Source organism: Ptychodera flava, chromosome 21, assembly GCF_041260155.1.
Source record: "Ptychodera flava strain L36383 chromosome 21, AS_Pfla_20210202, whole genome shotgun sequence".
NCBI classification, from domain to species: Eukaryota; Metazoa; Hemichordata; class Enteropneusta; family Ptychoderidae; genus Ptychodera; species Ptychodera flava.
Window position 1 is genome coordinate 27,382,863 of NC_091948.1, and position 17,935 is coordinate 27,400,797.

General features: G+C 38.0%; 1 protein-coding gene across 17 annotated transcripts in view; it reads left to right on the top strand.

Moving 5' to 3' along the window:
* Positions 1–17,935, top strand: part of LOC139121890 (rho guanine nucleotide exchange factor 18-like) — a 143,551-nt gene that overhangs the window by 42,704 nt on the left and 82,912 nt on the right. For 14 of the 17 annotated variants that reach the window (XM_070687168.1, XM_070687176.1, XM_070687178.1 and 11 more), the window contains one exon: positions 16,200–16,344. In XM_070687168.1, the coding sequence (XP_070543269.1) occupies positions 16,200–16,344 (145 nt within the window). Of the gene's footprint in view, positions 1–7,921; positions 8,021–8,510; positions 8,639–11,873; positions 11,997–16,199; positions 16,345–17,935 lie in introns of those variants that run through there. The other 3 variants (XM_070687175.1, XM_070687171.1, XM_070687163.1) reach the window with 3 other exon arrangements.

Consider the following 17,935-nt stretch of genomic DNA (forward strand, 5'->3'; position numbering starts at 1 on the left):
AGATTTATCAGTTTGCATTGGCATAAAAACTGGAAAACAGCACTTTTATATGCAATATATGTCGGCACTAGCCATTGCTCTTATACTCCATTAAATCTGTGCCCATTTACATTTGTATTCCATGAGACAGGAAACTGAAGTACTTCATAGACGCTTACACGAGTTGAATACCTAATCCACCCAATACTTTCAAATGTTTTTCTTTAGAAGATATAAAAAGATTGTAACAGACTTCAGGCTTTGCATGAAAGGTTACATGTTCAGTAAATTCAATTTGAACCTTTCTGAATCATCACATACATGTATCGTACCAATAGTGTGTTTTTGATGTCATACGAAGAGTGTTCTCCTTCACTGTTGTCTACATTCTCAGAACATTACTGTGATCTAGAAGTAAACCACAACATTTGAAAACGTGATGTTTTTATTTATCAAAAATATTCAGACTTCATAAATTTATCAATAACATTCAAAATATTTGAGCCTTGTATGGATGTCGGTATATGACATGCAGTTAGGTTTAGGTTAACAATTGGAGTATGACATGATATGTTAACAGTGCCTAGCTTTATCAGTGGTTGTGAATTTTACTACGACAGAAATCATGCCGGAAAATGCCGAGAGAGTTTGACCGGTTAAGAAGGGCTTGACTACGCAGTTTCTGCGTAGTGAAGCTTCATTACGTATTCATGGTGACCCCTGGCCAGCTGTCAATAACTTTGGGGGCTTTTGTCTTTTGGCCTGCTTTGCATATGCGTCGTTGGACACGACCTGCCAATCACCCAGGTAGTCAATTAAACTATTAGTTGACTGTTTACCGACCCAATTAACACTATCCAGCAGTATCAGTCATATTTTAATCGCGTGGCCCGGGTGGGCGCAACGTAGGAACGCGTGTATTTCTATGTGTACGTTTCACTTGTGGTGTTGTTTGTACCATGGAGGTAGGAATGTTTGTACCATCGTGCGTTTGAAGTAAGCTTACTTGTTTCACCTACAGCATTACCTTCAAGGTGACAGGCTAACTATTAATGTTCAGTATCATTGCACCGAGTTCTGCCCACGGTGAAAACCACCTGTTTTGCCACGGTCCCTCTGTGGAGGGACCGTGGTTTTGCCTACTAATTACTGCCCGTCGCTGCCCGTCCTGAATGTAGCCTATCTATAGCTACAGTAATCAGTCAATATATAATACCCCGCGCCTTATAATTTTTATATAAACCACAGTCTCTCTATCCACGAGGGACTGTGTATAAACTTATAAAATCATAGTCCGTGCCGTAAAATTGTTGACTTTCGATGCGATATAGAGGTTGATCGTTGAATCGCACCGGCGCATCCATATTTACTTGCCCCATAAGCTTACTACTCTGTAAAGGGTGGGTAGATGGAATTCCTGGGCCAAAAATGAACACCGGGGCGAAACTTTTTGTGAACCCATGTGAAAACATAAATCATTTATCAGTTTTGATATATACTCCTAAATTGTAAGTTTGATCATGGAGGTACCTCCATGGTTTGATCAAAATCGAGACCACATTCAAGGGCTATGCAGACTGTCCATGTACGCACACACAGTGACAAGAAGGCGGCAAACACCTACTTACCAAGCACATCGAATCGGCGAAAAGAAGCATAAAAAGCTATAGGCTCATCGCCAAAACAAACGCGCCAAGCGCTAACAAAAACCCATACCAAGCGGCCCTTTTCAGGGCCACCAAACACTCCAAAAGAGAACTACCCAAAAAAACCCCATAAAATGACATAGAACACACAAACACTTAAAAGAAATAACAAAAATCGTACACATAAAATAACGTGACAGAAAAAATGGCCGTGGAAATAAATCAGCTATTTCCAAAGAAAAACCGACAACAACATGAAATTCAACAACAACCTATCATCGCTCAAACTATGAAACTCCGAAAAATAGTACTAGGCAAAGGCCTTAAAATTAATTCGGACGCCACACAAAACCAAACAGAATAAAACCACCTCAGGATTTGAACAAATAAAGTCGTAAAATGTGACTACGCTACATCGTGAGACACAAACAATCGCAACAACACAAATTCAAAGAAAAGTCAAATTGGGCTCCACAAACAACAAACACCAAAAACTTGAAAGCTATCTGAAGCTGCTAAACTCGCACTTCTAGAGATACCCTTTCAAACAAGGAAACAAAACATGTCGCGTGCTAAAAGAATCGCGATAAACCAGCTGGCAAACAATAGACAAATTTCGGGAAAAAAACCTCGACAAGGGTCGGGTTTTCGTCATTGTCAACACAAACGATTACGTACTCGAATGCGAAAGGCAATTACGCAACACTCAGTATTATACACAACAAGCCAGAACAAACAGTAAACAAAGTAAACGAACTATGAATCAAAATGTACGAGAACAAGCACATCAACCAGGATACTTGTGAGTATCTTGATCCAATAAACATAAAATCCGTACCCCCAGTGGTACTTATTGCCTAAAAATTCACAAACCTCCGCAAAAATCTAAAAGACACACCAGTCAAACCAAAATTTACCGAAGTAAAGAAACATAGAACAAACAAACCGAACCACCAAAAGGACTCACAACGTGACCAAAAATTAATATACTTGCCTCGCTAATCGAAAAGCAAGACCACTAAAATGCATTAAAATAAATTTTCACAAACACAAACTAAGGAAAGAATCTACACCGCGACTGATGAGAAACCACAACCGGGTTTCGAAACGCAAGCGTCAAAGGGCGACTCTATCAACTTTTGTAACAACATAGGTCCGGCTGCGTCTCGCCATAAGCTTTCCCTACACAAACAAAACATTACCGTACACACTAATCCAAACTTCTCTACAAATATCCAAAGCGAAACAAACATTTTTATTAACACACACAATCGGATAAGAATGTAGGAACACATTTTCGAAACGAATCAAACACAAACTCGACACAAATACATTTAGGATAGTTAGATGGGGAGCCTCTTTCACATTTTTTACATCTCGCTATACTGTCTATGATTCTAAAAATAAAGTCATCTGCCACTTTTTCTGTATACGCGGTTTGGCAAAACTCATCTCTTCAATCAAAAGTCGGGCGATTCATGGTTCTTTGGGGTACGTCGAGCTTAAGGAATGTGGTTATATTCGCGATGTTTTATTCGAAATTATTTATTTCTTCTAGGGCAAATGCACGTATTCATGCTGTTGGAAATACTGGCCGCTCATAAACAAGACAATAAACTCGATATCTGTGCATCTTTACTTTTATTGTCAAAGTACCATCGACGCCCAAAAAAAACCAAATGGTTCAGTCCACGCGTGGGTTCAGTCCAGGTATTTGCAACGCCAGTCACCTAGGCGACGGTAATCCGCACCACTTATCACCATCGGGAAGGTACTCCTCCCCATATACCACTGGCGATCCCACCCTCAAGGCACTGCGTCATTCGACCAAGCATTGTTATTGTAATTTCCTGCATAAAATTAACAGCGAGGTCAACCGGTCAAACTCTCTCGGCATTTTCTCTCATGATCTTACATCTCTCCTGAGTCTACTTATGAGATTTTATCTGGGCTAGTTCCAACATAAATTATTCTGTTCGACGTAACAGTCTCCATCGAACCATCAGAGTGATTCATTCAAATGGCAGAGACAGCCAGACAGTGGAAATGATAATTGAGAAAGAGAAAAATGCAATGTCAGATTGATAAATGGATACAGATATATTGGGTCTACAAGTAAATAAAGAGAGTATGTAGAAGTGAGAATAGGTACATACATGAGGATTAGAAAATTTGGTAGCAGTAATATTATTTGTTATCTCAAATGCATAGACAATGGTTGAACTACAGAGGGCACTGTAGCTTGGCCACTCAGGTGGACTGTGAGTGCAGCGAGGGCAGTGCTGTGCTTAAAATTTGATAGTTTGCATCTATTTTCCAGAAACGTTAAAGTTTAACCTCAAATGACAGATTGATCGTCCTGTTGACCCGAAGTTTGATTTTATCTGAGACATGCTATTATATTCCGGGATTTCTTACAATCAAGCAGTCAGGATACAAAACAAAGTAGTTTCCTTTCACAATAATGGTGCTGAATTATCATAAGTTCATCATATTTTGTAAATGTCCCCCAACTACCAGTATGTTCCAAATGGGAAATATTGAGTGTCTTGACAGTGACATAAACTCTGTATTTTTCTAAAAAGTAAAATTTTATAGGCCTTAGAAATACTGTACGTAACTTTGAGTTATAAAGTTTTACTATGGTTGAAATAAATACAGGTATATGATACGTTAAGTAACTGCTTTACACTTCAATGTTCTTGTATAAAAGTTTCAACTATGCTGTTGAGAAACCTAGGATCATACCCAGATCTTTGCTATTACAGTGATGAAAAGCAGTAAATTAAGGTCTAAGATTTGATCACATCCCACTTTCAAGAGTTGTCCTCTGTTGATGCCATATCAATATGCCTTGGCAGTTTTGTGTCATCGATGTAAAAGTGCCCCAAGCAGTAAATGTCTGTTCAATTCCATAGAGCTCTGAAAATGTTAAGCGAGGCAGTTGTTGACTTCCTCAGAACAATGCCAGTGAAGTGCCTCATGGCATATTGTAAGAGTACATTAAGAAAGCTACTGTCTCAAAGACAGAACTTCTGCCCATATTGTCTGTAGAATTAAAAGCATAATTTCCGTCATAGCCAGGGTACTGAATCTGACATGAATTTCTCTTCGAAATTTATCTCCAACAATTATTATGTTTGATAAAAAATTCTTGTAAGTAATGGCAAAAGTAATTACTGAGGAACGATTGAGGTAATGTGGCAAGGTAAAGAAACAGAGCCAGCAATTATAGTAATAAGATACACAGGTAATATCATTATTGTACTGGGTTTTAGACTAATTTCATTACTTTAATAGCTTGTTACTATTTTTAAAACAATATTTCATGAGATGATATTGGTCGCCATGGATGATTGTTCATGAGTGATGCATAACATTATTACATATATAACAAAATCAGAACAAAGTTTGCTAGGCTCAATGGAAGGGTTGATGAAAGACAAGTAGATATTGACATGGTATAATGTCTTTTAATGATATAACGTTTACTTTTATATTCATTTGTTGTTTTTGAAATCAAAATAAATAAAACATTTTGATATTTTATGGTTTCAATTAATTGTTTGCATACTTTTCAACTCTTCAAGCATTGATGCTGAACTGGAGCAGGCTGATTGACAGAATTCATGTAGCAATCAGTGTATATTGCGGTGTGTAAAGTTAGGGTGATGTCATCAGGTATAACTTATAGTTTACTTGTCATTTCCTGGAGCAAATTAAAAGTATGGTGGCAGTCTGCATATACTACACGTCACTTATTGAGTGACTCAGAGGTTTGTAATTGTATCATTGTGTAAAGTGACATGCAAATAATCTGAATTGAATTCTGGCAAAGTAGCAATGTCCAGCTCAGCTAACTTTGCTGCATTTATGCAGTAGTCTAGAGAATAGAAAAGAACAGATAATGTCAATCAACCAATTTGTCAGGATAAAGCATTTAAAATTGTCAAGAAATCTTATGTTTTGGATTGGTCATTCATTTCTCAGTTTCATACTTACAGCTATCATCATGGTATGCATAACTCTTGATTTAAAAAGATGATATGATTTATTGTACACAGATTTTAATTCGGTTTGATTTCTAATTCGAGTTTAGAAATGACAAGATTTATAATTTCACAGTAGCATGTATTGTACCTTCTGGTGAATGTGTTCAAACTGTATCCAATCACTGGGTAAATCTATGGCTTGACAGCCATTCTAGTTTTTCACCTTGTGAAACCAAATTTTGGTGCAGCTGTTCTATTGTTTTCTGTGGCAAGGCTTGACCTTTCTGTTGGAAGATGGAGATTAGCAGGCATTGCTGACCTTGGAAAGAAGGTCAATGCTCTGTAGATTGACAATTCTATGTATCCTCGAGATCCTTCTTTTCATATCCATTTATTTCTCTGTTGTTTTGAGTGGAATTTTTGAACTTCACCAAGGGAAATAAAGACTATGCAATGAGCAAGGTCAAGTTAAGGTTTGGCAAGTTAAGTCAAGTTTGGCTGCACTTCTGTGTCCCTGATGAAATAGCATGACCCAGGTGTCGTGGGTAAACATTAAAACATTCTAGAAAATTCAGCATTTCAACATAATGGTTTCTAAATGAACTGGAGAGCATTTTACTTCCTGGTTTGAGACACAAAGATATACAAGCATGATACTGATAGTACAGAGTTGAACAACTAGATGAGAAAAGTGAACTCATGCCGCTTTCATATAAAGTCAAACTGCCTTAGTTCCCTGCAAAGCTCGATTCCATCTACACTTTATACATTAGAAATCATATGGAGATAATTTGTATTTTGATATCGTAAGTGAAAATGATCATTTTGTCAACATGAGTCCAACCAATTGCATGCAGTATTCAACTTTAACATTTGCAGGTTCAGCTGAAGGATTTTGAGATAGTCATTTGATTAGATGTATTATAAGGTCTTGACGTCATCATCAGCACACCTTGTCAGAGGACGAAGCACATGTTAGTTTTTCATATGGTAGATATTAGGCTACATCATTGACAGGTGATTCTAAAGGTACAATGTGATCTGACCCATCTTTGACTGCAAATATTAGTGTCATCTTGGTCCCTTTTGAAGTAATATTTTCATTCTGAAATTGAATTCTTTAATGTTTTTTTCTTGCTATAACCATAATATTCATGGTGGCAGAGGCATAACGAGAAGGAGACTTGTACAGGTGGTTGGGCGATGACCTTTGTTCTCATGTCGAAAGATTTGACCCGGTCCCTGCATGTCAAGGGCGAAGGTTCCAGTAGGTCTTTACCTGTGAAAAGTGATCTATCCCATTGAGTCTCAGCTGTCCGCTCAACTGAAATACAAGAACAAGTCTTTTATTTACTGGTAAGACTTTTGCAAAAAAATGTTCTTCTGTCGGGTGGATGGCAATGTCACTGACATGCAACCTGCATTTCAGCAGAATTCAGGAAAGAGATGTGAGGCACAATAACTTTCAGCATCAGGGTGATCACTCATTGACCCCATGTGTCAGGTATGCAGCCCGCTGTGCCCGTGCAATTGTTCCATAACCTGTTTTTCATTTGAAAAGAGAGCACTGAAAAACACTTTATTTATGGGATCAGTCCAACAACAGGTCAGTGAACTCAGTGATCTCCAACCAAGCTCAAATGACCTGTTCCGTCAACTTTGCTTGCCCGTTGATCATAAATTGGATTGTTGTGCTAATCTTATTTATGGGAGCTTATCCGTTATATTGCCATTTTTGTTTCCAGGCCTGCATGCTATTTCTTTGAAAGTCTGAATACGAGATTCCAAGATTTATGTATACGGTTCATTGACCTCAATGTGGTATGTCCATCTTAGATAAGACACTTTGTCATGTCATGTGGATGTGTCCTACAAAGCAGTGGAGAAAGGACTTTCCTGTAATGATGGTCTCTCAAAATTAAAATAACTTTTTTACCTTATCTTCATGGCGTATTTCATATTTAACCTGTTGGACAGACATTTGATTCTTTCCCTTGATTTACTGTACAGCAGTATACAGATTGTGTTGCAGTTTCATTGCGTCTGGCAAACGCTGGTTTTGCCAGCTCTCAGTGAACATAATCAGTCTTTAATATATTAGAATGGGAAACGAGCAATCAGTTTTACAACTTGCAAAATTATCCATGCCCTGTCCAGAAAGGAACTGCATTACGGGTGTCACATGATCGAGGTGGTTGTGATTTGGGCTGTGTGCCCACGCCAAGTGTAAGGTAGCTCCCGTAAAATGATGACGTATAGTGTAGAGACACAGAGGCAGAAACTGTCAAGTGCGTAATTCACTGCGTATTTCACTGTCACCGTTTTATGAGGACAACACTACTTCAATTGTTTGGTTACGTGGGCTGAAGCATATACGTATTTCCAGTTTGTATGGTTTTGAAGGTAAAGTGACATTCAGTATAGGGTACTATTTTGTATATGGATGATTTTATATCTAGCCTAACTTCACATAGATTTATGCAAAGTTTAGCAAACTTCTCTCACACATATTGGACATGACACATGAATCATGTCTTACGTGTCACTGAAAATGGGACAGTTTGTTCAGTTTAAACTTGGAAGTCTTTCCATAATCTAGGTTCACTCAGTGTATGTAATTGGATGTTTAGAACAAGAGTGCTTGAAGTGTCCTTCAGGTCATAGAAAAAAATACAAAACATGTACAGTAATGTGTGGGAAGATGTGTATGTCATCATGAGTCAAAGTTGAAGCGGTTGTGTTGTGTCCCCGCTGCTTTGAGGGAACGTCACTCGGTGACAGTGCAATGTGGTTGTGTACAAACTTTGACAATAGAGCATTTGTTACCTGCTCATTGCTGTTTGTAAATACATTTTGTTTGTCACCCCTTTGGGAGTCTGCCAATTGTTCCAAAGATTGTCAGTGAAAGTGTTTTAGTCGCATGCAACAGGAAGTCAGGGTATTGATTAAAATGATACCGACTGATGATCAGTGCATCAAATGCCTGCCCCAAAGACGATGGTCAAATGTCTGTCACATATGGTAAGTTTCATCATCAACATAATTTTTTGTAAGCCATAAAATATGAACATTTTGATATCTAAGGCACAGCTGTCCATCCAGTGTTTGAACAATTTCTTTTCGGCTCAGTGGACAAAATGTTCAAGTTGGTTTTGTTTTATGTTAATTGTTCTATTCCATTTGAAAAAGAAACATCTGTTTTATTCAGTTGTATATTGTATGCATGATCCTTTCAGTACCTGCCTTAATACTGCATAATTGTCTTATAAGACTGCACCTTTCTCCCTGCTTCGTCTTTCTTGATCCATACATTTTTCTTCCTCCTTCATGCTCAATGTAATTTCAATGCCCATTTCCCGTCTGCCCATAAAGTGGGTCAGGAGTTATGAACTGGTCGTTGAACTGTAAATGAGATAGTGTCATTCACATCATATCTGAGCTGATATTTAGCAGGTTTTGATATGATATTATATTAATGAAATCACATACCTCCTGTTGCATTTCCTTAATGATAACATTTCAGTGTACCAACCACTATCATGTCAATTTCATTGATTGGTTTCTCAATGAGTAGTTTTCTTGAAAGACTCAAGACCACAAGATTATCTTTCTTGGAAGTGATTAGGGAGATAGTTCTATGTCATTTTTTCTCACTCAAATTATCTGTAATTTATCAGAGCACACCATTTTCACAGGGAGATGGTACATAACCAAAAGTTTACAGAACTGACCTTTTTTTTGTTATTGATGAAATTTTCATGATTTGTTCTTTGACAGGAGTATTACCGTATGGTTTCCTTTCCTGAAAATATGCAATGGTACATTGCAACATACAGAACAGAAAACCTATTGAAAGTTGATTTACATGTAAAAGATAGGATTTCTTATTCAAAAGTTTCACATTTCATATTAAATTTCAGATTAATGGTTTCAGTCGATACTTTGTTACATAAGAAAATTTCTGTGAACTAAGGCAATTCTGTTGAGGAAATACTGAAAAATTCTATGCATTTCGTGGTGTGTTTCTTGTAATAAGTGAATAGCTGTATGTCGCTGTCTCTTCATTTGGTCAATGACATTAAAGTTATGAGAGATGATATAGTGAGAAGTTATTCATATTCACAATACCCTGTAGAACAAAGACCGACTATGAAGGTCAGGAAGTTTGATCACGTTCACAGCTTTTTGAACTTGCTTTAATGTCAAATGTTTGTCTTGTTTTGAGTGAATGACCCAGAATCTCCTTTTGCCCAAAATCCAATGACCTTTCTGAATCTAATTAAACTTTTCAACTTTTGCTGCAGATCCCCAGCATTTTGTTCAGGCTCTGCCATAGGCAATGGCAATTGAATCCAAATATTCAGGTGAATATGTGTATCAGCAGACTGAATCTGGATAAATTTTTTGCAGCCGAATTAAAGTGATTTTGCCAGCTGATTTTGAACTTATGGATTGGAAGATGAACTGGAAGTAAAACCTGCAAAATTCAATGCATATGAATCATTAATTTTTGGATTTATGAATCCTCTTACCCACAGTAGAATACATATACACAGTTATGAAATGGTTTCCAGTGCTCGGCAAACAGTCAATGTCAAAAAATTAAACCAAATACATTTTAAGGTTGATATAAACTATGTTTTAAGGTATTTTTTATCAAATCAAAATTTACAGGGGAAAGGGAAAGCTGTTCAGAACTGCCCTTTGTGTAGAATTTGAAAAAATTATTTTCAAAGTTCACTCACTTCATCCCACACCAAGAAACCATTCTTGTGGCACTCTGCCTGCTCTGCAGTATTATTTGCCCATTAATTACTCAGTCGAACTTCCTTAACCCACGCAATTGGTATCATTAAGTTGTCCACTGAGCAAAAGAAGAAAACTTTTTACGTGTACAAATGATAAATTACCCACCTTCCCCTTCTCTACCCACTAATATGAGAAAAAAAGTGTCTGCCTGCCCACCAAACAACCACTTGTAGACACCCTTTTCCTGCAAAAACAGCTTTGTTTTGCCGCCCTTGATACTTTGATCATTGTTGTTCAATTCAGTTGAAGTTTTCAGGCCTTGCAGACAGACTATCCTTAACTGAATATCAACATAACTGAGATTGCCAAGGCATTTTGAATGGCAACTGGTAAAATTGGCAAAAATACAGTAGCATCTACTTGATAACATGGGATAACATGAAGGTGGACGATGGCAGTGGACAGAGTAGAAAGTGCAATATTCCATAGGAGCCAAGAGCTGAATATCGCTATGCTGTTACCAGTCAGTGTGATGCCATTGTCTTGATTCCAAATGCACATCTGACTCTGACTCTGTTTCTTGCAAGATATAAAATGTGGTCTCTGGTGCCCACTCCTTTGAAAACAAGGGCACCCTATTAGTAGCTAGCTGAATGCTATGTACCGGTATACTTGCATTTTGATGGTGATCTTCACCGATTATAAACACCAAGTTATACCATATCTGGCCCAATGTTTCTGCTGGAGGGACACAGCTAAACCTGTGTGCTTTCAAACACAGCTGCAATGTGAAGCCAACAATATTAATCTTTATCAAGAGTTGTGTGATAGATGTGAGTCAGCTGACTCTGTACTACTCACTGCGTATTAGCTTGCAGAAATGTGAGTTATAATACACCGAAGGAAGGAGTGTGGATAGGCAAGACGTGCGGCCATCATCGAAAACGTGGCTTCACACGTGAAATCAAATTGGTCCTGTCCATTCCTGTGTGGGTTGTATTTACAATGACTTGGTTATCTGAATTAGTTGGGCAGGTGAAATTGTTGTTTTACCATGATGGATGTCGGATGAACCAGACATTACCACATGCATACATACATTTTATTATGTTCATTATTCATCATTCCACCATTTGTCTTTGAAAGCAACCTATTGTTGTCTTCAGAAAATATTCTGTTTGAGAAAAACATTCCAAAAGATGCGCTCTGATGTTGTACGTCAATGTTTATTGATTCTGAAAGTGGAAAAAGTATTGTCAGTATAGTTTATATGGGCAATTACAGCGGCTGTTTCATAACAAACAAAATGCATATATGCATCAGGCAAATTAAAATATTCAAATCACCGTCATTGTCAGATGTCTGATTGACAGACTAGTATTTCTATAAAATAGACGACTCCAGTCGGTGTTTGCAACAGTATCATCCCTAAGCACACACAGTTGTCTTTCACCAACTACTTCTGGACAGTAATCAATAGACTCTGAACGTCCATGCAGATTGCCAGTGTCAAGTTGAAGAGATGCCAGGAGTTAAACTGCCCAAAATCTGTTCATCATATTGTCATTCTGGTCGGCAATGTCAAATGATTCTCAAGTCTGTTTGTTATGTAGTGCGCCGAGACCATACGGTAAGGTATCATATTAATCCACAGTGGAACCACACGTACCTGTTGGAAACTTCTTATCTTCAACAAATCGTTCCTTATGCATCAAATGTGTTCTTGATGAAGATTTCTCATAGAAATAGACCACAGCTCTCTATTAACCGAGAATTCAAATAGACATGAAACACAAAACACTGACACATACTCCAAACTATGAGTGTTTGATTTAAGCAGAAGTTTAAAGAGACCAAAGAAAATATTTTTGTTTATTTCTCCCAGAATTTTACTTGTCTTTTGTTGTAGAATGGTGATCTTAAGACATTTTACTTTGGTTTTCTTGCAGTCAAGACAGGGTAACGATAAAATGTAGGGGAATAACAATTAATATCAAAGTTTTGCGGGTTGATACTTGTGTTCCTAAGCTTGCAAGAATACTTTTCTCACATCCAATGAGGTTAGAAAGGAAGCCATACATGGGCATGATTTGATTTGTTGACACATCATATTTAATTCTGGCAACTTTGTGAGCTATCAATCTGATTAAAATCTGATGCAGAGATGGGTCAGTTTTTCACGCTAGTGTGCTACTGTCTTTCTTTTTGGTTGAGAGGACCGCAGAAAAAAATGACTGTAAACACGATAGCATAATTTATGCTATTTTTGCCATAAAAGACCTACCCATCTCTACATCGGACTTAATCAGATTGGTGAGCTATGTGATCATTATTTTTTTTAGAGGTGGTAGTTTGTTATATTTTACCGTGTTCTCAGCCATCACCAGGGTTGCCATTAGTATAGCGATGCATTCATGTTAGGGGAAATAGAAATGGTACTAGTGTTCCCTCTAAGGTTTTAAATGAGTGAGCAACTTACACTTTGGTGTCCGAAGGGCACTGCAGCCACAGGGGCTGCCATACTGCATCTTCTCTACATATGCTAATTTATCAAGTTGCGTAAATCTGGGTACATAGTCACAACGTACTTACAAAGTGGGTCGCAGAGCTAACACCCTTTGTAAATTTTCTCTAAGTAGAGTATCTAATGCCTATGAACTCTGAAGAATAAGTATTATAACTTTGTGGGAGAGCTTGTAACAACAGATGCCGAGAATAATGAAATTTTCGCATGACAGCTCAGCTATGATTTCAAAAAGTTAAATTTAGCAACATTGTTCAGTGAGCATGGAGTGATGCTATGTTTTCAGGGAATATGAAGTGAGCAAAGACGGAGAGATGAATGAAAACATTGCAAATGGTATTTGAGAAAGAGGAAGGGGGAAAAAGAGGTGTTGAGTGGAATAGTATTATAGGAGGAAAGAGAAATGTCATGTACAATCACGTTGTTAATTTTGGCCGACTGTCATGTTTTGATGGAACATAGGGTAACTGTTTTGATAAACAGAGATGACCAAAAACATTTTCAAACTTAATCACTTCAGTCTCTTTTCTTAGACTACTTTTGCCGAGTAGACTGCAGTCATTGATGTGTGTTAACAGAGAAATAACCTTTTCCCCCAGCCACAACACTGGGTGATTATCAAAGGCAGAGAATAAAATCATTACATAGCCTGAAATTTTATGGGCAATTTTATGTACCAGTGTCAATAGTGTAAGAGAATAACAAGATTGTTAAAAATGTCAGACTACAATAGTTTAAATGTATTCTCATGGTCAGGCATGCTCCTCAGACTGACTGGCAGGCGTTCCGAGCCACTTGGCATGCTTTTTCTGTCACGCGTATATCCATGTGCCGACTGCCACAAAAGTTGTAGACTTGTAAAATATCTAGAAAGGAATCGGTGCAGCTACAAAGATGTGTCCATCCCCCAACAAAGACTCTACACTAATTTTCCCATCAGAAGCTGGAAATGTATTCAAAAGGTGATGATGTCACAGGTACAATTTTGACATTTTGCAGGGAAATTATTTTTATAAAGACAAATATGAAGCAATCGGCGTTAAAGTTCAAATGTGAAAAAACAGTTTGAACAGATTCAAGATGTTCAGAAAATTGGATTTATGTACACTCTGATAACCTTTAATAAAAGGTGTTCCACGGTTGAAATTTTTGTGATATTGATTATTTTGATGAGGTAACCACGGTAACTTCAGTTTCATGCCCATAGGAAATGCTAAGTATGGAAATGCTAACTATGAATTTTAGGTAAAGGGCAGGTATGCATAGCAACATAAATGATGGAATGGCGCTCTGGATTTGAAATATGCTCATTTGGTTTTTGCTGATGCCAAGACATAGCCTAGAATTCTATTCGTCCGCTTGCCTCCGTACCTCCGACCCACTACTGGAGGTACGGAGGCAAGCGGACGAATAGAATTCTAGGCTAGCCAAGACATGGCACCCACCAAGAATGAACAAAGGTAAAGATGGAGCCAGACATCACTTAGTAACTAACGTCTGACTGAGATCAGATTGTCTTTTCAGCTGATCAGGATGTAAGTCATTACTGAATTCACCAGACCATTATATTGAGTATATGTCACCACTGACACCTCCAAGTCAGCTAGCAGGCAGCGCACAAAAATGTGACAAAACACTATTAAGAACCTCTCATACAAGTTACAATTATTATTATACACGGCAGTAACTGAAAAATGTCATGTCTTCATAGACTTGAATTTTGTAATAAGATTTTTTTCTTGTATTGTTTCTATTTTTTTTTACTCGTTCAATGTTGCTGACTATTTAAAATCTACTTGTATTGTCACTTTTAAAAGTTACAAACCAGATATTGCCAAATTCTTAAGCAGGTGGTGGTATGAACTGCTATAAGAAGGCAAAATACGTCAGACTTTGCTGGGGTAGAATCTAACCGATTGTTTCCAAAATCAGTTTTAGGGTTCATAGAACCTAGTCTAGGACCTCTCCTTGGATTCAGTGTACTTTCAACCCTCCCCCCGCCACTCCCCCAACCTAGCATAGTATACTGTACACTGAATCTGAGGAGAGGCCCTAGAATCCTAGACTACATAAAAGACAGAAAATGACCATCTACAGTATGTGTAGATTTCTGGACTAGGCTTGGCCTTTTCTCATTCTTGTCCACATTATAAACACCATTAAAAACGGTTCGCTTGTTCAGCTGAGTTTTGTTGTAATTGTTGGTACGAGTGCAAATTACCTTTCAGACCAAGAATGTCAGAAGTTTGTTTGAAACTATCTCCCTTATTAGGACTTTTATTGGTTCAGTTACACAAGGTGCTCTTCCATTGTCAGTGTGAGCATGGCGGTAAAAACGAGACCTCCATGTACCAGTGTGTGAGTGGCATGTTGAACAACGTGTGCGCTATATTTAGGTTGGGATGCGCTCAGGGCTACAGTTGACTTTTTAGCCAGCAAAAGGCCAATTGTGTCCCCTCTTTGGGGACTACTGTACATGTCTTTCGATCTAATGATCAGAAAATCAAGGTCTTCAGTTCATCTTGTGACTTTGGGACAGGACCACATCGATTTACAATAGGCTGAATAACTGTGCAGTGATGTGTACAGTAAGCCCAGACAGTGTGCAAAATGTTACCATTGTTTGGTCGAAATAGCATTACTGTTAACTTAAAAAAACATTTTGTTAGTCTGCAGCTGAGAAAAAAAAACCCCAGGTCAAGCTGCTTTGCTGACAGTTAACTTTTATATGCCCTATCTTCATGACAATGTGTGCTGGGTGTCTGTATTATACAGTCCCTCCATCACCGATTGTGATCTGTATTACAAAGACTTCAATGTAATTGGATTCAGTGACATATGGGAAGTTGATTTCCGTAGACAACCACTTTTGCATTGCATAAGATTTACAAATATGTAATTAAGTGGTGATATTTGCGGTATTTCCTCCACATAAAACATTTTGTATTCTACATAACGCATGTATATTTTTTAAAGATCTTTCTGAGAAAAGCAATGCATCATACTAGCAGGTAGTTTGGCAGTTTTGACCTTTCCTTTCATGGTGCATGCCACACCATGATATTTTTAGTAGATGAACACCTGAGGAACTCTTTCTTGTCTTCACGCAAACATTCACATACACAATGCGCCTGTGGCAGCCATTAATTGAACTTTCACTCAAGATTAATGGCTATTTGTTTCCAAACAGGCAGAACAAAAATTATGTGTCCTATAATTGTATACAGTTCGTCATAGGCCATTGAAGCTTTTATAAATTATTAAAAAGTACAATGAAATGAAAATTGTGAGTTTTTTTTTCTCTTTCAGGGTGGCAAAACACTAGTAGTAGCATTTGCTGAAGACTCAGTGCCCATAGACAAAGAATTATACCTGGTGTTTGAAGGTTCAGAGAGCAGACACGTTACATCTGCAAACAGACTGAACACGTACACTCTGCAGGCTGTCATTCCAGGTGAGAGAACAGACTTCACTCCAAGTCACATGCCGTGCCCTCATTTGTTAGCCCAGAGTGGCTATTGTAGAACGTTTAATAGTCAATTAACCCAGCCAGTGACATGTTAAGTTTCCTGACAAGAAACTTATACCTATCACAGGGGAGGATATTGTCTTCGCTCTTTATTACACATTTTAATCCATTGAAACATGCAAAAGTCCCATTTGCACGAACATAACTTTTTGTCTATGCTCAAGGCAACTTGAAGGTAGTGACTCAAGTCTGACTGAGTGTTTTGCTGAACCTTTTACCCCATGCCAATGTGACTTTTCACTTTTCTGCTTTTAAAAGTACATGTACTCTCTGCTTTTGCTGTATCAGGCTATTTTTATAACACTGATAACATTACAAAGAACCCCTTGGACTGTGCACGGTCACTCCACAAAACGTTTTGTGGAGTGACTGTGGACTGTGTTGGGTACCATACTTGTTATCTTGTTGAAAGCTGCATGCATAGACAAGCAGCTCTCCAGTAAAACTCAAAATAGGTACACAAGTGCGGCATTACTGTACTGGGGTTTGTCGGTTTACCATGATGCTGGCCCATTCAATTGTATGATGGAGCCCTTTTGTGAAGCTCCTGTTGGGTATGAGGTTTTTTTGCAATACTTCAGGTGCCAGTTTTGTCAATTAAGATTCCAGAGTTTTCCCTCCAGGGAGAACATGTATACTGTATAATTAGTAGCCCCTGCCAGCCATGTTTATAAGGCTTATGTTACCGTAGAATGCAAATCAAAATCCATTCCATCATCAGCCAGAGGTTGGAGAGCAAATCTCACAACTCTGCATTGCTAAAATTGGCTGCAAGCTGAGAATCCAACAGGTTGTCTATACGATAAGGCTTTTGAAATATTATTGCAGCTGATATTTCACTTTTGCATGATTGTGCTCTTTGTAAATAGGGCTGGTGATGTCACTCTTTCATGATTAAGATGCAAAGATAAATGTTTGTTTGCAATTTTAAGTGCCCGTGGACATCGCCCCGGGGAATCATAAATTTGGTCATGTCCGTGCGTGCCTGCATTTGTCCGTCCATCTGTCCGTCCATTCACACAGATATGTAGAGATGCCTGGAGTGATTTCATTCAAACTTGGTACAAAGATTTTTCCCAGTGTCATACATATGCATGTCAATTTGTGTTTTGATCCAATCTTACATGACCGTGTGGCGGCCATTTTGTTTCCTGTATTTGACGTCGGTGCATCGTGTTTTCGCAAATTTCTCAGTAGAACAAACAAAATTAATCAGTATTTCTGTTTGCAACAACTTATGTTGCGTAAATAATACTTTTAATTAACAAACTTACGATTGCTATCAGCACTATGGTATTTCAGTCAGCATTTTATACTAACCAACATGCCCTTCACATTATTGGATACAATGCTGACATAAAATTTCAATATCTGTGTCTCATACTGTCAGGTTAAACTCTTTAATGTTTACAGTATGAATGTAACCATGCATGTTGCTATTTCAAGAACAGAGATAGTATGTTGATACAGCATTGTAAATGTTCTGCTCATCAGAGTTCATTTTGGTCAATCATGC